A 24,966-nucleotide genomic window follows, 5' to 3' on the forward strand; every position below is an offset into this window, starting at 1 on the left:
AGCTGGAGCCACCAGCCTTTAGAGAATATTCTCATTCAGACTACAAGTATAACAAAGTATTGCAGCACTATCGGACAAGCTACTGGGGAGGAGGAAAATTAAAAAATGCTTTTAAGGACACGTAGGCATTAAAAGTCTCTATGCTGAAATATATAGCAAGGCTCAGCACATAAAGCTGTTCTTGAAACCTGACAGAAAGCAGCTGCTCAACTGCAGAGAACAGGTTGAATAGAAGCTGAACTTTCTGGGAGCCTCAAAGACAGACATATACCAGGGGAAAAGGCATACTATTTTTCTCCTAGGGTCATCAATAAATCATGCACCTTTAGATGTCTGTTGCATTTGTTTGACTTTTTAGCTAAAGCAGACTATCACAAACTAGTGACAGTTAAAACCTATTGGGGGGGGGCCCACAATAATTTGCCATGAATAAAGCAAGCAGAAAAACAAGTGTATTTAAAACTAATGTATACAAGAATACTTTGCCATCAGTTTCTATGCTGTTTTCTAGAGACATTTCCATTGAGCTTCTATTAAAAGGTGCAGGCATTGTAGGAGCTCCAGGCCTCACATGGTCTGTAAAGTTACACTGCTGGAAGCTGACCAGCCCACTGCCCAGACAGCTTTCTGCAACACTACTGTCAATAAATAACAGTCATCAAGCAGAATGAGCTAAGACTTTGCTGTTCAGTCACATCTAGTACAACAGCTGTATTAAAAATACTTACTGGAAAAACTGAAAAATCTGAATACCTGAACAGGCTTTAATAACATTACTCAAAAGGCTTTTGTCTTCACAAGAGCAGCAACTGAGTATGTAGGGTGATTAACTACATCTTCTAAGTAACACTTACTGGAAGTATTAAGAGCTGTGCTTTTTGGATTGCCACTGAAATAGGGGCTTAGAGGATGGGCAAGCAATCTGGCACTGAAAGTACAACAATCATAAAACCTGCAACAAAGCCTCAAGGTACAATAAGCCTCACAGCCATCATTCGCTCAGAAGGAATACAGGATAAGAGTTACAAGAAGATATTAAACTGATAAACTCTGCTAAAACCACATGCACATACTTTGCATTTTAACATACAGAGTCATCTGTTTTGAGCAGAAACTGACATTTTAGACCAGCTTTTGCAAAAGGCAGCACAAAGCTTTTGGCCATGTTGGCATATCATAACAAAATGGATCTAGCAGCTGGAAGAAGTTACAAATATCAACAACAACAAAAAAAAAAAGGCACTTGTCCTAAAGTATGCCTTTATGGAGATGCTTAGTGTAAGAAATTAATATGGAAAGATCCTGCAGCTTGAAAAGTATTCGGAACAAGAAGCTGTTTGGTACGTTTTGATAGATTGCTTCTGTATGCTTCTTTCTCCATGTAAGCATCAAGCACCACCAAAGCCATTTTCACATACATAAACATGATTTCAACTAACAAGTAATCTTTTAAATAGTTAAAATAAAATTATATGTTAAGCTCTTATTTAACTCACCGTTAAAATAGATTATCTAAATTTTCGTTATTTTAACAACAAAACTCATATTAACCTGGCAAGTTTCAAACAGAGCAGTGAACAGATTAGACTTTCCTATCTTTAAAAACCACGAGTCCCCGTAGTGGATTATCCTTTACTAAATCTGCATTCAGATCCAGTATTTTCTCACGTTTACTGTGTAACACTGAATGTAATTAGTGGGCTCCATGACAGACAGCAAGATTTTGTATGAGGTGCAAGACAAACTCACCCTACAACAACTTTGAGCAGAGACTGCAATTTCATTTTGAAAGGAGCCTTTGCTATTTTACAATACTGCATTTCTTTGACATCCTTGCTGTCTCCCAGTATGTTGGAATGGGATATTCACAAGCTCAACTGGAGCAAACAAACCTTAGAGCAAAAAGCGAAAGAGCGAAAAAAAAATGCGTGGAGTTAAACTGAATATATTTGTTTTTTCAATATTTTTGATGTGTTTTGTGCTTGTAAACCCCTCTTACTAGGAAAAAAACTTCTGACACTTAGGGAAATGAAGTTCACAGCTCCACTGGAAAAGTATTCTAAGATCAAATTCCCATTATAAGTTGGGCCCTTAATAGGTCCAGAGGCTGCCTATGTATTGTCACCTACACTATACTTATCTACTCAGCTGTTTAGTTTGTGTGTTAAAGTTTCCAAATAAACCATAAAAGTCCCACATATATTAACATCCATCATTTATACTGGAGGGAGAGAGAGACATGAAGAATTAAGACAAAATGTCACAAGTACTTCTAAATTCAGAAGACACTGCCTCTCACGATACATATGCTCCAGCACACCATCAAAACTTTGAAGTTTTGTTAGGGCTGCTTGGACCCCCTCAAACTCATGTATTTTAATGACTTAAGACAAAGAACATCTACTATTACATTATGTATCATCTTTTTTTTTTCCTGGTAATGAAGGATAAAGGAGAAATCCAAATCTCATGCCAGACAAGATATACACACAGCAGTTTAATTCAAGACTTTGGTTTTAAATTCTGGTTTAAAAAGCATAATAAGATGAACAGTAAACATTAGTAGTTTGCATATTTATACAAGAGTTATTTCAACATTTGAGCAAAGTAGGAATATTGCCTTTAGTAGCTCTTCAAGACCACACCAAAAAAAACCTGTAAGTAATTATGCCATGGTGCTTCTAAGGTCTTTTTTAATTCTCAACTTTTATCTGAGCTACAATAGGCTGCAATCACTCCAGTTTTAACATCGTGATTCCATTTTGCAGAAGCGTACCAAATACTAGGATGAATGTTTTTGGAAATAGACCCAACCCCCCATGACTAATGTAAAAGTGATCTTAGAGGAAAAAAAAAAAAAAATTTCTTAAATGATTTTTTTTAAATGCTAAAAGTATACAATTGTACTGTTAACGACAACCTCAAAACCCCAGAAATACTCAGCAATAGGCTACATACACTGCTTACAGCAGAACTAAGCAAAGCAATAAAATTTTCAGAGGAATCTCAAACAGGTTGCATCTTTCCTCTCCCTCCCCCCCCCCCAACTAAAAATAGATGTATTTGTCCTCTGTATTTCTAGCTTGTTTCTCTCTACTTGGAGACAGTTTGTTGGCACTCAGTTTCAGGGTAGAAAGCATGAAACACTCAGCCATGCATTTCTGCACTCTTTCTTCCCATTTATTTTCCTTACACTAGCAAGAATTGCTTTCATTTTTAAGAATAACTCTGGATACTGAATTGCAGAAATAGTTGATAGGTCCACTTCTGTCGCTTAATGTGTTTTAACATTAAAACAGATGTTAAAATAAAGTAAGTTTGTAACTATCACTTTACTTCAATAAAAATAGATATTAAACAAGTTCGGGGTTTTTCAGATGACTTAAGACAAAAGCCGGGTTAAGGTTTTACATACAGGGGAAGGGGATATAAATAAATAAATATAATTGAGCACAAGCACGTACCCAAGTTTTGCTCAACCAATGGTTACTATAGCAACTTTGGAGTAGGAAAAGGCAAAAAAGGATGAATAGTTTTTACACATACTATTAACAAAAAGTAAACAAGCTTAAAGGAAAATTTGCACCTTGGTGCATCACAACCCACAACTTGCTCTACGACCAAGTCATCTCAAACTTGGAAAAAGAAGGAACTGAGAGAGGTCTCTCCTTCTGAGAGCAGCATGGAAGAACAAGCAAAAATCTCTTAAAATTTTACTTCCCCCACCCTAAATGTCCTCTCTTCTCAGGCAGTCACATGAAGAACATAACCCTTCACGCTGGCAAAAGCAAGAGGAAGGAAAGCAAGCAAAGCTGAAGGCTGTAGCTTGCTACTGTGAAGGCTGCTGTGGACAGCAGATTAGGATCTCCCACAGGCACTAGCACAAGCAAGAAGCTGAGCTCAGCGAGTGAAAGAGCAATGAGTGAAGGATCTGAAGGACTAGGAGGGCCACACTGCGTCTTCTCTAAGAGCTCTGGTTCCAGCTCCCAGCCTAAACCCAGGCAGCCAAAGAGCTGAGCTGTGAAACCATGCCTGTGAGGAAGCAATGAAGTCCTCTGGCATAGCTTCTGGTCATGCGCACTAAGGAGTAACACACATCATGGTATGGAAAATTCAGGGCCTTGGGGTAGCATGAAGATACTATTAAAAGTTAGAATGCAGCACCTGGGAGGGAGAATAAGGACAAAGTCACAGTCAGGATAAAGGGACTTGTTTGGAGGATTTAACACCAAAAACAAATTAAACACACACACACACACACACAAAAAAAAAAACCCACACCACCCACACAATAAACCCACTAGCTGATCTTTAAGATCCCTTTCAAACCCAAACCATTTTATGATATGCATAATGTCAAGCATGTTGACAGACCAAAAGCAGGGCAGGAAAGCACCTTTATCCAATTTCAACAGGAAAAGCAGTCAAACCAAAGTCGCTCAAGAACCTTATATTTAGTGTTACAACACTGTACCACAGGGTAAAATTTCTTCTAAATACTTGAACAACAAACAATTATTATGTGCAATGTGATACAAAGCTTCTGTTGTAGCACGCATTGTTTCTAAACAATATCCTAGCAATCTGCTAAACTGTCCAGAAAGTAAATGTGTATGCAACACTACTAGAGTGGTTAACAACCAGCTGAGAGACCAGAAAGTCTGTTAACAGCATTTTTGTTTTTATCACACATAATATTACAATATTTCTTTACATTAGCAAATCTGTTGCAGAAGTCTCATCACATCAATAGCACTAAATAGGCAAGTGTGTCCTTCAATCCATCAGATTTGCAGACTTTGCACTAGACTATTTATGACTACTCAAGTTGCGATAAAGGAGTATATACTGGCTATTGACATACTTCATCCCAATACCACTTAAGACAGCACCACTCCATCTCAGTGCTGTACTGACAATAAATTTGTCAAGCCAGGAGGCAACTAGAGCAAAGTGATTCAACTGAATGATAATCCACAAAGGCATAAGAAAGATGGCAAGTGCGTATGCAACACAGAGCCAGAAAACAGACATAGAACTCTGCTCTTCTGCACTGCATCAAAACAGAACACAGGGAAGTTACTTAATTCAACTGGATGAACCAAAGATCATCCAGAAGCCCCAAGCAATGCATTAAAAAAGGAAACAATTAACACTATGTCAATTAAATTCAGAACTTAATATATAATTTGAGATTTAAGATAGGAGCCAGTAAGTTCTAATGATGAATTTGATTACAAATAGAACGTGAAGCCAACATTAAAACCTCACATAGGCAATAAGCTCAATTCATTCAGACAGCTCAACTTTCAGTTTTCATTTACAAAACTTCTAGCAGACAGAGAAGTAGAACTAACAGAAATATATACTCCAAACACCTATGCCAGTCTTCAGAGCATCACTGTACACAAGCTCTAAGTCTCTGTCAAAAGACTTTACAAAAGAAAAGGCAGGAGAAGCAGACAAAAACTAGGGGAGGAATTAAGGTTGCTTTACTTCTCAACAATCTCTCAGCCATTTCATCACCAATAATTACAACAATAACATAAAAATCAGGAGTCTTCTGCATGCAGTACTAAATGTGCACCCACTAGCATGTAAGGTTTGTGCAAAGCCTTCACACAGGAACTATTCCATGTCTCTGCTCATACTTTTCATCTCTTCTATGCTACTTTGAGCACTATTACCTCCTTTTCAAGATGAGAGGCCAGCAACTGCATGCTACTTAAAAATACAGACATACAATGGGCTTGGAGTTCTGCATTTTTGTTTTGCTTCATTTCCTACTAATGTTCTCTATTCTTGATTGCTTTTCTGCATTAACCTAGCACTTTCATAAAACAATCAACTAAAAAGTTACTGTCTATCCCAAGAACTAGCTCAGAAGCCATATTAAGATAAATTAAAAATTGATAAATGTAATATAACACTACATTGCCCAATTACTCACCATCACAAAAGTCTTTTGAATATCACCAATTCTCATTATCTTGAGAGATTGTTTTCTCCAAAAATTATTGTCCTTTAGTATTGGAACAAACCCCCACATAAGGGCAAAACCCATTTCTCTCGGGTTTTTAAATCAAACATACCTGGTGAGGCATGTCAGAGAAATATCAGCTGTTTGGGTGCTAGATACACATAGATTTTGCTTTCATTTTTTAAGAACAAATGTCTACTATTCCAGAGAGAGCTGCCTAAAAAAAAGAAAGTGTTCTGCATTTTATTCTACCGAGTCATACGTTCCCTACTGTTTTGTCACACTGCTGTGAAACAAATGATACTTTCTTTAGAATTCTACAAAAGAACAGCACGTTTATTCCATAGGCAAGCACTGCAGTGTTAAACAACTGGCTAGATAGTAACTAGGTGAAGACATACCAAATGCAATTGTTTATATTCAGAGTTATGTGCAAGAACAAGATATGATCAAATATTCTCAAATTTATTTTTACAAAGCAATTTAAGTTTGTTCTATGTCTGGAGGTTCCAGACTTAAAACCAACAGAAGCACTGCCAACAGAGAACAAGCAAGCCCCCAGTATCTCCAGCTGCTTTCAAGTTTAGGCAGCAGTCAGACAAAACACCCATTCCTTTTCCAACGGCTGCTCTTCTATTTAAGCATTCATTCCACTATCCCTAAAGATTCTGCTAAGGGTGGTATTTTATACTACTTCAGAAGAAAAGGCAGGTGGGACAGCAGACCCTAAAAATCATACTGCACATTAGAAATTATACTTTCCTAGATGAAAAGAAAGAAAAAACAATTCCATAGTATGACTGTTATTCCTTTAGCACTAAGCTTGAGCTAGTAAGAGGTTCTACCAGAATGAAAGACACAGGTTTGTTGGGCAAATGAATGAAAAGGGGGGGGGGGGGAAAAAAAAAAAAAAAAAAAAGCATGAACTTTCTTATAATAGAAGCAATGTAAAAGCCATTTATTTTAGAAGTTTAATGTTTGACCAGCAAGGCAGTCTAACACTAATGATTTGCCACTAGTCCTTCACCTAAGTGACAGTGTCAAGAGCACCAAAATCTCCACAAGACATGCTCTCACATCTTCTACAGAAACACAAAGTAAAAAGAGTTTACTCAAGTTACAGTTATGTCAATCCCACAGAAACTGTAGAGGTAAGGCAGAAAGATCTCTTTGCAAGATCTCTACAACTCAATTAATCAAAGCAAAACAGCCATCCTAGTGATAATCCCCTTTAGTGCTTCACAGTTTATGCAATAGTCAATTACTAAAGAGGATGAAAGATAGAACAATCTTTGCAAATAGGTCACTGTCTATATTTATAATGATTAAAACTAGCCTGCTATTAAAAGTAACTTTTCATAAGCATAAATAGTAACATTAAGACAGTGCATTATTTTACTCTTAAACACATTCCATGTCTACAATGACAGAAGAAGCTACACTCATCAGAAACAAAGTCATTTCACATAGGTGAAATACATCAGCATTGCTGAAAGCTGATTTCTATTTCTGTCTGTAACAACTTCATTCCAAAGCACCATATTCATAAAGGTGACACTTAACCATTTTAGATGTGATCTCTGAACTTACTCAATTCTTCCCCCGTCTGCATACCTTCTTTCTCAAAACTCATTAGTAGATTTTACCTGCAAACACTGCCCAAAGCTCCTTTTCAAGACCACTTTTAATGTCTTCCACTTTTGCTTCAAGTCGTCTTTCCTGTTCAGGTAATTCTTACGCCCAGCTGAGCACTCTTGAACATTCGATTCCAATTCTACATGTAGTTACTGTCTCCACCAGAGACTGAGATTCAGTTAAATTGGAGCTTGTTTCCTCTCAAGCCCTACTTCCTCTAATTACCTCCAACCTTCCTACAGTTCAAGTCCATAAACTGTCACCTGATTCTTACAATGCCTTATGCACAACAGCTGCGCCCAGTAGTTGGAATATTTTTGCATAAAATGTCAACAATATTCATTACCCAGTCCTGACCTTCCCCTTGACCAGATCATTTGTTTACACCTTCACTAGCAAATTCTTCATCTCACACTGTCACCTCTCTATCCTTCCTTTCATATAATATTTCTGCTGCTAAAAAAATTCTTCCTTTATGCAGTACTTTGGAAGATCTGGATCTTCCAGTATTTCCACAGACAGTGAGCCCGAGCTAGAGACTGTACAGCTGCAGAACCTGCACTTCATTACTGGAAAGGAGAAGGAAGATAATCTTCAGAGAATAAATAATGTAACCTCCACGTAGAAGAACCTCATCACAGAAACAGTTCTCTTCATCTCATATATTTCTATTCAGGATACTGAAAATACACTGAAGGTTGGGCTAAGGCTAAATACTAGCAGCTCTAACCCCCCTTCCTCAAAATCACATACACAAAGATATTATTATTATTAAGGTTATCTTAGCTTCTAATCTTACAAATTTAAGGGAAAACACCTGTAGCTTAGAGTTTATTATAATGCAGAGTGCATAAACTGATCTCCACAGCAGTCAGGGGAGGGAGAACCACAGCCAGCCTTGTGAAGTGAAATCCTGTTTATGCGTGAAAAACAGGAACTTGATGTTCTCACTACAGACTAAGAGCAATAAAAACAGCTTTCTGAGCCATTAATTTCTGCACAGCTGATTTCTACTAAACAATGCTCATTATTGAAAGAATTCTAAAAAACCCACAAGGCTGTTCCAGTGAGAAGGCTGGCACTCCAAATATCTAGACTGAGCTAACGGTGACATCAGTGCTACTACAGCTCTAATCCCTATGGTTACTAAATGTCAAACATTTTCATTGTATTTAAAGAGCCTGCGATTGTGCGCGATGGCATTAAGTTACTTCACAGTTTTAAAATCAGACAACTGCAAGGCACTGTGAGCACCCGCACTCTTGTCACCCAAGACCACAATAATGGCAAATTATTCAGTGACATCAAACTGCTATACAGCCGAAATGTAGCATTTTGGGGATCTGAAATTTTTAAGCACTGTGAAAACTCCCATCTTCAGACCTTCCATAACCCAGTGAAGCCTACAGATATATGCGTGGCTGCCACACACAAATACAAACTTACTTGTGAACTGTAGCACTGAATCAAATATATTCGGGGAAGTGGGAGGAAAGAGAAAGGTGAAAAGACTAAGTGTCACTGTGACAGCAGTCACAAAGTCCAGTGGAAACTGAGCAGCAGGCCATCTATTTCTTACTGTTTGACAAAAGACACCCATGTAACATTAATTTCATCTACTTTACAGAAGGAGATATATTGACCTATAGTGAACACAACAGAAGGAACCATCTTAACACACAATATAAACTCTAGCGTGGTGAACTGTTTAAAGTAGGATACATTCTAAACATTTCTTAGTATTTTCACGATTTGTGTGGCAATTGATTAATATGGCATAGATGGGCTACTATACATGTTACTAAAAAAAAAAACCTAATAATGATTTTACCCTTCCAAGTTTCAAGTGACTCATATCTACTACAGTGAGATAGGACACTACTGTATAGAAAGTGCAAGAAAACTGATCAATCTTCAAACTGCATAAAGCAAGAAATAATTTATAAAAATAAATAAATTCAGTAATCCTATTTATTCCTTATTATTTGGGAGGGTTGTTAAAATTGGCATAAAAATACAAATATTACACACATGAGCAAGTCAGCGTTTGACACTGTCCCACACGACATCCTTGTCTCTAAATTGGAGAGACATCTAAATTGGAGAGCACCTTCCGTGTGAAGACAGGTTGAGAAAGTTGGGGCTGTTCAGCCTGGAGAAGAGAAGGCTGTGTGGAGATCTCATAGCAGCCTTCCAGTATCTGAAGGGGGGCTACAAGGATGCTGGGGATGGACTATTCATCAGGGACTGTAGTGACAGGACAAGAGGTAACGGGTTCAAACTTAAACAGGGGAAGTTTAAATTGGATATAAGGAAGAAATTCTTTACTGTGAGGGTGGTGAGGCACTGGAACGGGTTGCCCAGGGAAGTTGTGAATGCTCCATCCCTGGCGGTGTTCAAGGCCAGGTTGGATGAGGCCTTGGGTGGCATGGTTTAGTGTGAGGTGTCCCTGCCCATGGCAGGGGGTTGGAACTGCATGATCTTAAGGTCTCTTCCAACCCTAACTATTCTATGATTCTATGAAGTCCTGTAGCGAAAGAAACTCTGAATTTTCATAATAAGGCCAAGAGTAGAGCATAATATTGAAAAAACTACTGATTCTGATTATTTCAATAAAAATACATGAGCTCATACAGTTCAAGACTACATAAATCACCCAATCAACATTTTATCTTTAAGATCTTCCCACACTCACTCATTAACTAAGCAGCTTTGTCTTAATTGTGCCTTATAAGCAAAGTACTGATTCACAGGTCTCCATGATTACGTTTTATTTCTAAAGTTAGCATCAACTTTTATTTGAATACCACACTCGAGTGAGTGCCTTTGGCACTCTGAATACATGCTGACAAGTGGGATTTGACTTTAAGGATCAGTTTGTACCCAAGCAACAACAGTTTCACATTACAGAGTAAAAAAGTTCAAGCCTAGGGAGCTTTTAACCTTAGAATTTAACTAATTTAGTATCTCCCTAGACAAAGATGGGCAGTGGAGGTGTCTCAGTGGGGGGCATTATCTGTATACACCCATACCATATTATTATGTGTATGTACACATACATTACTGGTTCAAGAACCAACCTGGATTACAATAGACTAATTACCAGAAATGACCTGATTATCTAAGGCAGAGTGCTAATCTTTCATTGGGGGTGGGGGAGGCCTGTAAAAGAGTAAGAAAAAAAAAAAAAATGGAAGAAGGGAGAGAAATCTCCTTACTAAGGAAAAAGGCCATCGATGCCCAGTTTGAGCCTGAAGTGGGAGTACATCATTCCTGAGATTTTTCCATACTAATTAACAAACGCACATGTTTTGAGTTTTAATCCGGAGTAAAATCATGAGAAGCAGCACTGGCAAGGCTGACTGATTACAAGAAGAGTTTACAAATAAAATACCCAAGCCAGAAATTAAACTCCATATAAATCTTAAGTACCATTTTTAAACTATTAAACCCACTAATACACCAATTTGCAACTCTCAAGCTATCTATACACATACGTAGGAAAAGCTGACAGTAACTAGCACTATTATCTCAACAAGCAGGAAGTGAGGAGTTACAGAAGTAGGCTCCCTTCCTCTGGAAAAAAATATAACCCAAATTCAGTGCCATCTCAAAACAATCTTAATAAAGAACGAACAAAAGCATCTCTGTAACATTCAATCACAGGATAACATAAATGGAATTAATCCCCAAAGCAAAGTATTTCTGCAAGAAATAGAGTTATGAACATCAACTATTTAGATTTTTATAACCAGTTCACGCTGATAAGACATTTTTACTTAAACAAGCTGATTTTATTAGGAATAACTCTGAGTAGCAAGCAATTACGGCAATAAGGACACAAAAAGGGAGGAAAACAAAAACACACACACACACACACACAAATTTACAGGGACTATTTTGGTTTTTTAGCTTACCTGTACTTGTTCTGTGGAGCTACTACTGAGTTCATCTCCAGACTCTGAATCTTGGTGAATTTTTTCTGAGCCTTCTCCTGCTGAATCACAAGATTGTTCATGCAAAAAGCTGGTCTTCTCTATTTCCAAAAACTCTGGACATGGGAAATGACCCATGGAGATGGTTCTAAACTGATTAGAAACCTTGGGAGACTGCAACTCATTGTTAAGTTTTCCATTGTTTTGGGTAAGGTCCAGACTCAAACCAGGAGTTTGACTATTGCTTGGTCCCAGATTTTGATTGGCATCTCGAACTAAGCAAGACACTTGAACTGGAGAAGATTTTCCAAAACTAGAAAGCTCTGGTGACTTATTCACATTTTCTGTTGATCTCTGTAATCCATGTGTCAACTTCAAAGTGTTATTTGGCAGAATGCTTGCCTGTTTAACTGGCGGCATCAGTGCTTTCCGTGGTATTTCCTTCACATACTGTGCTGGCACATAAAAGGGTTTGGAATTTTCATCTCTTTTGACTTGCCACCAATCATCATTAGTCTTTTTCACCAAGATGTATTTCTCCCCTTGCTTAATCACAATTTTCTTGTCCTTGGCCTCATATTCATAGTCGTACTCCACTTCAATGTACAACTGCCCTGGAAGGATCTTCCCACCTTTATCAGCCATTTCTATTCGAAAAGATTTCACCTTCTCAGGCAAAAGGTAAGCCACATTCTGTTTCGGAAGCGTTATTCTCCTGTTGACAATGAGAGCTGTAAGAAAAAAAAAAAGCATACATATATATGTAATAAAGTAATCGTTTAAGAGCCCTTTAGATGAAAATCATTTAAAAAATAAACTTGTAACCTTGCCTATTCAATTTACACCGACATCAGACTAATCAATGGAAATTGCAAGATTTTCAGATACTTTTCTCATCAATAAAACAGAAAGTCAGTAGAACAATTCAGTCACTGATTTAACCCTCCTTTTCACACATTTTTCCTGCTATCCAGTGGCTCATTAAGTCTGTTTCTGCTAACAAATAACATCGATTGATCATCAGGGGCTTGGGGAGAGGGGGTGACTAGTCTGAATATATCTCCTACTTACCCACAGGCTTAATTTCCTCACGGAACTGTGTTACTATATTGGTTTTAATCAAAATATTCACAAGAACAATATTATTATTTTTGATTTTTCTTTCAGTTAAAGAGTTCCTTCAGAGTGCTCAAAGTTCCATACAAAATCCTTTAAATCTTTCTCCAATGCTACACCACAATAATCAGGTTTAGCACAGGCTGACACTCTTTGGCCCAGGTGCACGTGCTGCATGCCCTACAGAGCCTGCTAACCTTCACCAAGCCAGAGAAGTAGCTGACGAGGGAGGTACCTGACCCATGCTGGCAGGGGCTGCAGATCATGTTGCCTTTGCATCTAGCTGTTGTCTACATAACAGGTGGTATAATAACTTCCTAATTTATTTCTTTAAATTGCTAGTATAACTACAACATAGAATTTTATCTATAAATAGCAGCATGAGATAAAAGCATTCAATGCCTCCAAGATACTTTGTTTCAGTGATTTAAATTTGCTCTTAAGTGAGCTTTTTGGGGTATTTACCTTACAGAAAACCTGAACTAACCAAGGCTTTAAGGGCTACAACAGAAAACACAAAAAAAAACCCAATAATAATGAAACAGGACTATGAACCAAAACCAAAAGTGGTTAATAAATACTACATTAACGTTTTGAAATAGAATTTCAGCATTTTATAACCCAGACAATCACCACTGTATCCGCACCTGTGAACTACAAGTTCTCTCTAACCATGTAGCATCAATGTCACAATTCATGAGTGCGTAAGCATCAGTCTTGCCAACTTACACTAAACACAACACAGTACATTAGCATGACAGATATGATTTCTTGATCTTGAAAAAGCATGCAAGTAATGGGAAAAATCTCTAGCATTTAAACAGAACCTGGGAGAATTCAAGTAAAATGCTGCCACATTTAATCTTACAAAGATCAACACATTCATTTTTTTTCTAATGCATGTTTCATGAATGAGAAAAAATATGTAGGAACTTGCAGCTCTGCAAGTTAAGACTTTGTGATGAGATCTGTAGCATTTACCCTGCCACAGAGTGGAACTAATGCAATTCCATGCAGGCACACACATGCAAGTGAACTCAGCTACCCTCAATAGGGCTATGGACAGAAACCACAACAAAAAAGGACTTCTGGGGAGAGCTGAAGCAGAAAGCCTAACAGTTCTTCATTTTTTTCCCTTCACTATTTCTGCTATTTGGTTTGAGTCTTATAAAAAAAATGCATTTCCCACATAACTTGTTAGAAAAAGAAGCTAAAAAGCTAAAGTATGATGCCAACACAGAAGTCCTCATCTTAAAACTGTCTCTCTCCCACAGTCTCATCTTCTTTTCCTTCCAAGAAGCATTTCCTACAGGTAACTTGAAAGCTACCCCTATTTACAAGACTCTAAATGCAATCACAAGGTCAGACTTACAATTTTATCAAGGACTTGTCAGGAGGAATGATGATACCACATTCAGCAAAGCTGACAGTAGGAAGACAAAGCAGCAGAAAAGAATGCTGGTGCTTTCTGGTGTTTACTCTCTCTACCATAAAATGGTACATCAAAATTCACAGCATTATAGTCTATTTACAGCCTCAGTACAAAACAACTTGCTTGCCTACTGTTCTACATAAACAGGTATTTTAAGCACAGCCCTGCAGTTGTTTTGCAATTGTCACAGAAGGTAAACATGAACAAATGGCAGCTATTCCCACTCTCTTCCTAGTTTTGGAACCTCTGCCATGTGAATGTTATTTTTTTCCTTGTTACTAAACCTGACTCCTTCCAACACGTCTTCAAAAGCTGCTACCAGCCCCTTTCACAGCTTCAAGGTCATATACCAGAAAAATGTAAGCGCTTCCGAGTTCCAGTATACCTCTAAGGTTTGCTATGTTGGAAGCTGAAATGTAGGACAAGGACCCATTTGCACTCTTTTTTTTCCTTCTTCCATACAGAAACCAAAAAGAGAACAAAAGCCTGTGGTTTCCCACAGGGATACCAAGCATTTAAAAGTTTGGCTTTTTCATTTCTCTTCTGCCAATTCCATATAACTATTTATTGAGAATGCATGTTTAACATAACTTCAAGACAGATAAGTTGCATTTTCTGCTTAAAAAAAACCCAGAATTTTGATAAATACAAGTCAAATAAAATGCAGTAGCTACAAAAATGCCTCTATCCACTTCTGAAGTCAGTTTTGCAACCTCATCCCTTTCCAAAACAAAACAAAAGAATGAAACAACAAAAATAAGCTGCATGATTTTTGTTCTTTCATCCAAGCTGCAAAATTATCAAGTCAATAGCAAACATTTGGTAATGTTGAGCATACGATCAAAAAGAGACAGGCTGTGTTCTGTATTTGGCCTGAACACTAAAACAGTTTCATAAACAGATCACATCATCAGGATCAAGCAAGGCTCTAATTCTCTGCCTCAGAAGAGAGAAGCAAGAGATACCTATGATATAGGTGGGGAACCTTTCTCAGCAAGTCAACATTAACCCGTGCAGGTCTGCAAACAGCTACCATGGCCTTGATTCCACAGATGCAAACCCATTAAGTTTTAGTTGGTCTGAATTCTTTTAATTCAGCCATGTGCCACAGAAGGTAGACTGCCTGTACCCTAAGCACAGCCCATGGGATAGTTAATTGTGATGTCCTCCAGCAGCACATCACTGCCTGGCAGCACTCACCTGAACTGCACAGCCATGTGCTGAACTGACCCTGAAATGGTCTTCCAGAAGCATGTCCCTAGCACATACAAGCATCGAATCACAAGTATGGCCAAAGGTGATACAGAACCCCAGAGTAGTTAGGGCTGGAAAGGATCATCCAGTTCCAACCCCCTGCCATGGGCACCTTCCTCTAGACCAGGTTGCTCAAAGCCCCGTCCAACCTGGCCTTGAACACTGCCAGGGATGGGGCAGTCACAGCTTCTCTGGGCAACCTATGCCAGTGTCTCACCACCCTCATAGTAAAGAATTTCTTCCTAATATCTAATCTAATACATACATGTCATATTAGATAAAATCACCCCTAGCTTCAACTTCAACATTATCCTAGAACTCAAGACCAAAAATAAATATCAGGAGGCACACAAGAGGTGCTTGGTATCTCTGTTTTGAAACTCAGACACAGTGTTTTCTTCTGATCTAGAACCAGGTAATTGAAACTTGAGATGTACTAAAAAGACACTTTGATATTTCTTCTGTTTTCCTCTCGGAAAAATCCTTACCATGGCTATAAAATTGTTACTTATTTTATAACACAAACAGATGATAAGCTATTAAAAGTGCCACCAAGGATGTTAACCAATTGCCTTAAAATTCTTCGTGTGACCTTGTTCACGGTGTCCTACAAAGCAGCAGCAGTTGACTTGTGTAAGCTTTTTCCATTTTCAGCATCAAACTTCACCCACCACTGAAATGAACCCTTCCACAGTGCTGATACAGAAATAAACTCTATTGCTGAAGCTAAATGAGGATAAATTCTTAACAGTTCAGGCCAGATGAGACACCCTGACTGCAGCTCACTGCGTTCTGTGATTCTGCTTCTCTGTGGGCAGTTTTTTAGGAGTTCAAGCTGCACTGCATGACCACTAATTGAGAGAGTGGTCCCACCATAACCTTGCCAAAATTCTGCTCTGTTCCTGCCTTCCTTCATGAGGAGCACTCCTTTATTCAGCACAGCTAACTTCTCAGCTAATACTTTCACGCAGACAACCAGCCCTCACCGCTGTCTGCAAACCATGCATCTAAAGCATGCAAAAGTTGTGTAAAAATAGATGCAAAGACGCAAATGCAAACAACAGATAGAGACAAAGCACAACGACTCAGCTTTATGAAAACAAGCTTAATACTTTACTGCTTCCTCAGAGATTACTAAGGTTAGAAATCGAGCACCAGTTCCAAATAAACTGGCTTCCCCCGGATCACACGTCCTTTAAAAATTAAAGGGATAATAAGTAACCACTTAATAACTGCCTATGACTCAGAGCACTGAACAAGCTACGCCTTTCAAACACAGCTGTCGGGACAAACTTCTCCAGCCACGCCGCAGCTCCCGCACCTTGTCGCGCTCCCGGCACATCACCAGCCCACCCGCTCCCGCTGCGGGCTTGTATCGAGTCCCGCGCCCCACGGAGCGCAGCAAACCCGTGCCACCCACCGCAGTCAAACCTCCCCACGATAGCCCACGGGTGCCCCCCCCACCGGTCACCGGGACCGCCCGGGGAAGGCCGCGCCGCCCCTCTTTGTTCCCCACCGGACCCACAGGTGAGCGGCGCTGCGCACACACGGCAGGGTCGGGCGGCGCAGCCCGCGCCCGGCCCTGGCAGCGCCCAGGTACGGACCTGCCTCCCGGCGCCGCCGCCAACCCGGCGCTCCCGGCGGCGACTGCGGAGCGAAACCGCCGCGGGGGGCACCGCAGGGCGGCACCGCCCAGACCCCCACCGGAGGCGCGGCGCGGGGGGTGATCCCCGGGAGAGGGCGGGCGGGCGGTGCCGGGCGGGGGGAGGGCCAGGGCCGCCGGGAGCCGGCGAGGTCGTGCCCTCCGCAGAGACTCCCTGCGCTGCGCTGCCCGATTGTCCCAGCGCCGCCACCGCCACGCTCCTCCCCACGCCCGCCGGCCTCCTCCTCCTCCCCGCCGCGGAGCCAAGAGACACGGCACGGCGCCTCACCTGCTCTGACGGCGCAGCCAGGCCCGGGGCCCGCTCCAGTTTGCGCTTGTTGCTGCGACCGCTCCCCGCCCGCGCCGCGCCGAGTGTCAGCTCCGGGGCACGGCGGCGTCACCGCTCCCCCATCACGTGCCGGGGGCGGGGCGCGGCGGAGGTGGGGGTGTGGCGGGGGGAGGCGGGCGGAGCGCGCACAGCGCACACCGAGCCCCGCCGGCCCCCCCCGATCCGCGGTGCTGCCAGCGCCGCGCCCCGTGCAGCGCTGCTGTCGCGGTGGGCGACGTATCCGGGCCCGGGGCTTATGTTGCTTAACGGCCCCTGAGGCTGCTATGGAAAGAGCATCGGTGGGTGGGTGCCTGAGCCCCGGCCCCTCGCCGGCTCTAGAGCTGGGCTTTGGGGCCCCGGGCAGGGATGGGCACGGTTGGGGCCGGGGGCTGGTGCTACCGCCCTCTCACCGGAACAAGAGCTCAAGGGGCGGCTAGTGCGGGTCCTGGCCCCCGGAGAGCGGGTTGCTTGTAATTTCAGGTCGGTGAGCGTGACCCAGGTTAGTCGTCTGTTGTGCTGTCCGTCTTTGTTAGAGCCTGCTAAAGTAATCCAGTGCCAGAGTGATAAGATCACTTTCTAATTCACATGGTAATGTGGAATATATAGGCCTTTCTGCCGTAATAAAAAGAACAGATGGAAAGCAAAAAACACAACCCTTCCTTGTTGCAAACGAGGGTTTGAGTGTTGAATAGTTGAAAACTGAAGAAACCACAATTCCTACATAGTCTGACCAAAAAGAACCAGTAAGAAATAGTCCTATTCAGCTGTTCTGAGTTAATTTGCTTGCTATCTCATATTAGTAAAAGTAGCCCAGCATCCAGTTTGGGCATAGTTATGTGGCCTTCACAGCATTTTCACATTGTAAGTAATCTTATCTTTCTCTTTTAAAAACAAAAATGGTATCTAGTCCTCGTGGTTGCAAAGATAACTTTGAAAGCATGAACTGACTGTAACTGATACAGTGGTGTCTGAATGAATCTGCAAACCTCCTGACACAATGGCACTGAGATGTGTAAACTCTCCGTGCTCCATTAATCTAATCAAGACTAATGTTGGCCCTAACTCTTTCTTTGATTATTTTAACACACACAAGAAGGAAGAAGACAGTAGAATCCTCAAAAGGTGGGAAGAACGAGTTTGCTGAAGGGAAAGAAAGGCAATGGGAAGAGACCTGAGGAGTGCAAGGAACAAAAAGAGAGAAACGAAACTGAGACTCCATTTGAGGAAAAGATAAAAATTGATAAATGCTGAACACGTGGACACATTCATATTGAATGATATTTCCAACATCAGTATTTCCTTGATGGCTTGTATTAGGAGGCATGTGACAACATGCAAGACAAGTAGGAAATATTGCAAATACCTTAAAGCTTTGCTTCGGTGTGTCTTAGCCTGAGTACGTTGTGAAAATATCCCCTCAACACCAAGATAGTTTGACCTTGGGCTGTCTGTCCACGAAACATCATTATTAGAATTCTGTTGATGTTGTGAGGCTGATACCACTGTCACACCTTTGTGTTCAGAAGCTTTTCACAGTCAGGAAAAACAGACCAGAGGCTAGTATTTCTGTTGTAAGTGAATTCTCTATATAGCTCTCCATTATTTATCATTGAAAGGCAAAAGAAACGTGTAAAAGGACAGTAGTTTTGTAGTCATACTTATTATTTTGTAAATTATATGTATGGGGAAAAGAGATAAATTGAGGGTATGGTTTTTGTCTAACAGGATTTAGCTCTATGCCCTATTTTGTGGTAGAAAATAGTATATTTGGAACACTTGGGTATTTCTAGGCAAGCTGACTGCATTTTACCTACTGACACGCCTGAGGTATACATAAAACCATCTTAAAAATCAGTCATAGTAACCACACTGTAATTATCCTTCCTCACTGCCAAGGCTTCACTGGAGTGCTGCAGGACATGGCATTAGTTATTCACACTGAGGCACTCTTCCCTCTGAGTCAGTGTTGAACCAATGGGCCCACATAATAGCGACATGCATAATAGAGATGTAGGTGCCAGAAGATATGTAATGTTGAGTCCCTGCCCAAATGCAGTCATGAAAGATTCCTCATTACAAATAAACTGTCCAGCCCAAGTTCCAATTTTAGCATCTGTTGCGTATTCTCCCTGTGGAGGATTTCTCCACCATTTCACTGGAGTAGAAAGCGCTAGAGTTCACAACCCTTACTCACCATGACTTGGTTTTCCTGAAGATGTAGGACGGCTGTCACACTGACAACTCAGATGGGACCATGTGTTATATGGAAAGATCTAGTACATGTAGTAACCTCACAAATTTCAGATTGAAAGAATGGCCAACTACAATTGCTTTATGTGGTATTTGTGAGCTATGGTAGAAACTACTCTTAAGTCATGTATCTGCTGCGTTTGAATGCTTTCTATCATAACTCACATGCACGCACGCATCAGGCTCTGTCTTTGTAAGCTGATTCCTTACAAAAAGTCAGTGTTTGGACTGTGTCCGTCTGTCCTGTTACGCCTAACTTTCAAAACCTTTGTCCAGATTGAACTATGTTTGCCAAAAGGGAGTTGTCTCCAAGTAATTAAGCTCCCACAAAGTTTTCTGAAAGCAGGCAGCTGCATAGAGGGGCAGGAAAAGCCACTTAAGAAACTGACGGTGAAAATGACATGCTTGTGGAGAAAAGGTTGACCCAATGCTTACAGTCTGTCAGAAAACACAAATCCATGGAAAACAAGTTTCATAGTTCTGAAAATCCAGTCTTGCAAGAATCCATTTTTGGTGTTTGGATTAGATGTAGAAAGGATGCTTCCTTTCCATAGATAACAAAGTTCTGAAATACCAGGGTCATGGGTATAAAATCTGAGCCTATTAAATTTGAATGGCAAACTCCCGTTTTACTTTTTTGCTATTTTTTTCCCCCGACTCCTCTATTTCAAACCTCTACAAGTTCAGCAGTCCCTTGTTTTGTGCCTCAGTTGCAGTAATTCTAGATGCACATCATGTTTTAATTTAATTTGAAATGTGTATCTGAGCTTGGACATTGCTGTCCTGTTACTCATAATATCAGGACTGATGTTAGGTAACCGACAGAAATGTGCTGCTTAAAGCGGGATCGGCATTAAATCCAGGTTGTTTATTCACTGTTTGCCACCCCCCCCCCCCCCCCCCAAACAAACTAATCTCATTATGAACTATGTTGATTCTTTCTTTCGGAAATGACTGAGAAGGTAAATACATAAAGCTCTCTCACATCTCACAGGCAGATACTGCAGATACCTACCTTGCTCATTTTGCTGTTTCATTGTGTTTTCACTCCATTATTTCAGACGCTCTGTCTCTCTGTTTGGTCTTATATAACCTCAGTAGTGATATGCACTAGAGAAACCTAAACTTAGTCAAAGAAATGCACTTAATTAAGCAAATGGTTCTGAAATATTGGTTCTAGAAAATATTTTTGTTTTACTTCAAATACTACTTACAAGTGTGTTTTATAAATTGGTTCAACTTTGCCTTGGTACCTGGCGTATCTCCTGTCTAATCTGCTCCTACTCTCAGTTTTTTGACAGCTTCTAGCCTCTCACCTCTGTCTAAAAATACTTTTTCCACCTACACATCTAAACACAATCAATTCCTCATTTCTGTTCTTTCTCGCTACTACAAAAGCATTTTCAGAAAAGTGCAGATACTGTGGGCTTTTTGCATGAACTTGTCAATTTACACCCCATCTCCTGACTCAAGTAACAGATGATCCACCTTTATTTATATAACTGTGCATTATAAGGCAAGTCAATTGACAAGGGAACAACGAAAATGAAGAACAGAGAAATAGGAACCCAGATTTCTCAGAAGTTCAGCAAAGAACTTCTTTCACCATGACACTGCAAAGGAATGTTTTCTGCCTTAAGGAGGAACTTCTATTCACAGTGCTGAGAAGATTATTTGGTTTACTGTGAAAAAAGCAGAGAGGAATTTGTAAGATTTTTCTATCTTGCCAGCAGATTATTATTGTAAATCCTATTAGCCAGAATGGCCTGGCGTCAGTGCATGCTTTTTTACTCTGCTCTGTTCATTTGCCACATGGTCACTGTGGTGGTGTTCAGTATTTATCTCTCCCTGAGATCATCCAACAGAATCTGTGACAAAAATTCAAATGTGCTTATTGTTTGTATTTTCAGTCTCAGTTTGCAGGCAAAGAACCATTTTTTACAACTATCTGATTGTCGGCATTACTAATGAACAAAGCGAGGTTTGTTTTGGCCCAACTGATCCTTTAATTCTGCTCTTGCCAAGACCACACTTACTACTTACCTGTGAAGTTAAACTGTTTATCACTTTTCTTAAGCATAGCATTCCAAACTGTGTCTCTTCTGTGTTGAGCATTAAAATACACCTCTGAGTCACTGCACAGAATTAAAAACACAGAAAGGTATTTCTGACAGGATTGCTAAAGCAGATAGTGGGTGAAGGAGGACATTTCTTTGTTCTACCTTGACTTAAGACCTTTGGCTAAGCTAAATCTTAGTCAGCTCTGCAGTAATCATGTCTTGATCTAGCCATAGTATGAGCTAACAAGCAAAATATAGAGAAGGCACAATCAATCCTTTAAATAGTAATATCACTTTCCTGGGATAAACCCATAATGAAAGACAATGGTATTCGAAAAGCACAATGTAAATGTGCATTTATACATTGGAGAATTAAGGAGAGTCCTGCACCAGTGTCTTTTATTTCTAAGTAGGTTATTTTTTGTCTAATGAAAAGAGGGAATTGTGTTTATGAACCACTGATAGGCTGAATCAAAATAAATATAAAGATATTACAGAGCTGCACAAAAACAATGAAATAAAACCTTGTATGTTAAACGTTTTATTTGTATTGAAGTTCTTTTTATTATTCCATGAAATTCAGACTTAAAGGACATACACAAGGGAGTTTCAGGTTCCCCAAATGACACAAGTTCAGAACTCGCTCCAGTGCAAGGGCCTGGCATGGCCCAGCAAGCAGCGCATTCGCTTCTGGGTGCTCTGAAACTGGAAGTTCAAACTTGTACTGCACATTGCTAATCACACAGAGGCTTCTCAAGGTCCAGTGAAGTTCCCAATGGATGGTCAAAGTGGAGTTATATGACACTGTCCAGTTTATACTGAAAGCTGTTTCTGAGGAACAGCAGAAATACATAGCCAGATGGGATTCAATCTCAGCTTAACAGGCATATTGTAAAGCCAGGGAAGTGTTTTGAGTGTCTACTAATCTGTATCTACATCAAAGTTAGGTGTCTAAACTCCCATGAGAATCAGTGGGGTTGTATTTGTTACAGTCAAAGGAGTCTGGAGAATAATTAGTCTCATCCTAAAGTAGGTGCCTGTATGTGGTCAGAAGAATTGCACTCTAGAGTCTGTTGATGTAGTTAAACAGTGGAAATCATTGCTACTGGAACTGGTGAATGGCAAAAGTTTGCCATGTTCAAAAATAATTACACAGAAAAAAAAAAGAATTAGAATTTTAAATTTCATCTGCTTGAAGTGAATTTAGTCTTACCTATCCTCAGAAAAATATACATGTATGTGTTATATTTCAGATTTTCTCTGAAATCTTTTGTTCCATAAACATGATATTTCTTTTAAAGATTTTGCTTGGTCACCGTGGGGTTGGTCTTGAAGAAAACTGCTAGAGCAGGAGAGCAGTCCTGATGGAAGAGGTTTCACTCTATGGATCCCAGTGACACACAAAAATATTTCATCTGGTAACTGTGATGTTCAACTCAGTAAACATTCTTTCAAATCACAGTCCAAAGCTATGGCTGTGCTGGTAAACAAATGAGGCCACCCACCGTGTTCAATTGTTAGCATGCTCCCTGGCATGGTTTTGGTTTAACTGCATCTTTCCATGTTCAAGCAGTTTGAGAAATAACACAGATCAGAGACTCTGGAAAGGGAATTAGGCATTTTGGATGTACCTACTGTGTTTCTGAGGGTGAAAGAGTTTAGCTGATGGATGCTGCCAGCTCACCAGGGCCAAAGGACAGCTTTAGCCTGTTTTATTTACTAGTACAGACACAGCTGCAGCATCCAGGGCTGTTTGTGTGACTGAGCAAACTGCTGCTGCATGAAATGCTGTATGTGCAGGGTGTCTTTCCTGTTCGAGCTGTGAAGACACATAATTTGGAAATTAGGAGGTGCTTTCTACCCATAACAGAAATGAGAACTTGAATAGCCAGTAGTAGGAAAGTAAAAAATACTTTTCTATCATTTAGCATGGAAGTGACTATTTGAAATATTTGAACAACGCACTCCATCTTTTGTGAGGTCTCTAACTATTTCCATGCTCTCTAGTTGAACACAACAAAGGTGAAGAGATATTTTGATTTCTCTCTGAAAACATGTCAGGGGAAACACCAACAGAAGCTATTCTCTCTAAACCAAATGGATGAAAAATGGCTTTATTTATTTTTTTTTTTTTTTAAAGCTCTTTGTCATCAGGCGGGTGGAGATTTTGAATGACTTCAGAGAGAGCACTAGAATCAGGAAAAATCATAACTCCTTTCAAGATGCTGTTAGATACATTTAGAGAAAAGATGTGACTTCGTTGCTTATGTCAAAGGAAGAAAAATGTGAAGGGCCCTGAATTCTCTGTGGCTGTGCCTACACCAGTAAGTTAAGCAGGCCTAAGCAGCTCTCAGACTGGGAGGCCAACTGGCCCAGAAGGCCCCACAGCCATAGAGCTCTTACTGTTCAAAATCTGGAGTTTGCATCTAGACTACCTGTTGGGAAAGGTCTAATTGCAGGACACTCATGGGAGATGGCAAGCTAGCCTCTGCTCAAAACCATGGAAAGGACTGTACTAACAATTTCACAGTATCGATGATCAAGTTCTAGTGCCTGTGACCATGTTTAATTTACTAGCGCAGATGCCACCTTTTATTCTTCCTACTCCAGTTCCTCTATTGATTATACCCCCTGCATCAACTCTTCTCTATTTAATTCTGCTTCATAACAGCGAAAACAAAACTGTGCCAACAGCTACTGCAGGAAGAATCAGGTAGAAGGTTATGACATTTCCATGACATGCTATGTTTCTTTCTTTCAGTTCTGTGCTTTGCTTCTGACAAAAATATTATTTTAAGTCCCTGAGTGGGCTGGTATGAAGTAAACTATGTGCTGGCTCAGAGTTCTTAGTAATTTCAGAATATCACAGCCATCCCCAAGGAGTCACTGGAGTTCAGAGACCAAACCCTTTCCAATGCTGTTGCTCCTTCTTCGAAAAAAGATTTCTTCAGAAACTCAAGCCCACATGTGGCCTTACGTTTGCTTTCCTGCAAGCTTCTCTGCTGTTTTCCTTGCTGTTCCTGTTTGCCTAATCATCTTCCATTGAAAAAGGAGAAGAAATCCTTATACAGTATTTCGTTGCTCTAAGGCTGGTATAGCAATAATGTTGTAGGTAATGCAGTCAGTGCTGCTGTTAGTTCTGCTGCATCAGCTGTTTCTAGCCAGGAAGGAGTCACTCAAGTTTTTCACTAGAGAACAAACCATGAGAGAAACTAATCAAAAGCAATTGGCCAGGTCTTTGTTATTTGTGTTTTTTAAATAGTGAAAGTGATGTGTCATTAGAAATAATGGAAATTTGTACTGTTTTAGCTGGACCAGCATGGGTTTACACCCC

General features: G+C 40.3%; 1 protein-coding gene across 8 annotated transcripts in view; it reads right to left on the reverse strand.

Moving 5' to 3' along the window:
* ARHGAP12 (Rho GTPase activating protein 12) overlaps nt 1-17,395 on the reverse strand; it is a 73,043-nt gene extending 55,648 nt beyond the window's left edge. For all 8 annotated transcript variants that reach the window (XR_013956300.1, XM_080611592.1, XM_080611591.1 and 5 more), the window contains exons 1-2: nt 17,284-17,395; nt 11,533-12,281 (exon numbers count right to left, since the gene is read on the reverse strand). Coding sequence is in view for 7 of the 8 variants with exons in the window: in XM_080611592.1 (XP_080467718.1) it covers nt 11,533-12,195 (663 nt within the window). In the remaining variant the exon portion in view is untranslated. The remainder of the gene's footprint in view (nt 1-11,532; nt 12,282-17,283) is intronic.
* Between the last annotated feature and the right edge of the window lie 7,571 nt (nt 17,396-24,966).

Source organism: Psittacula echo (genome assembly GCF_963264785.1).
Source record: "Psittacula echo genome assembly, chromosome: 2".
NCBI lineage: Eukaryota > Metazoa > Chordata > Aves > Psittaciformes > Psittacidae > Psittacula > Psittacula echo.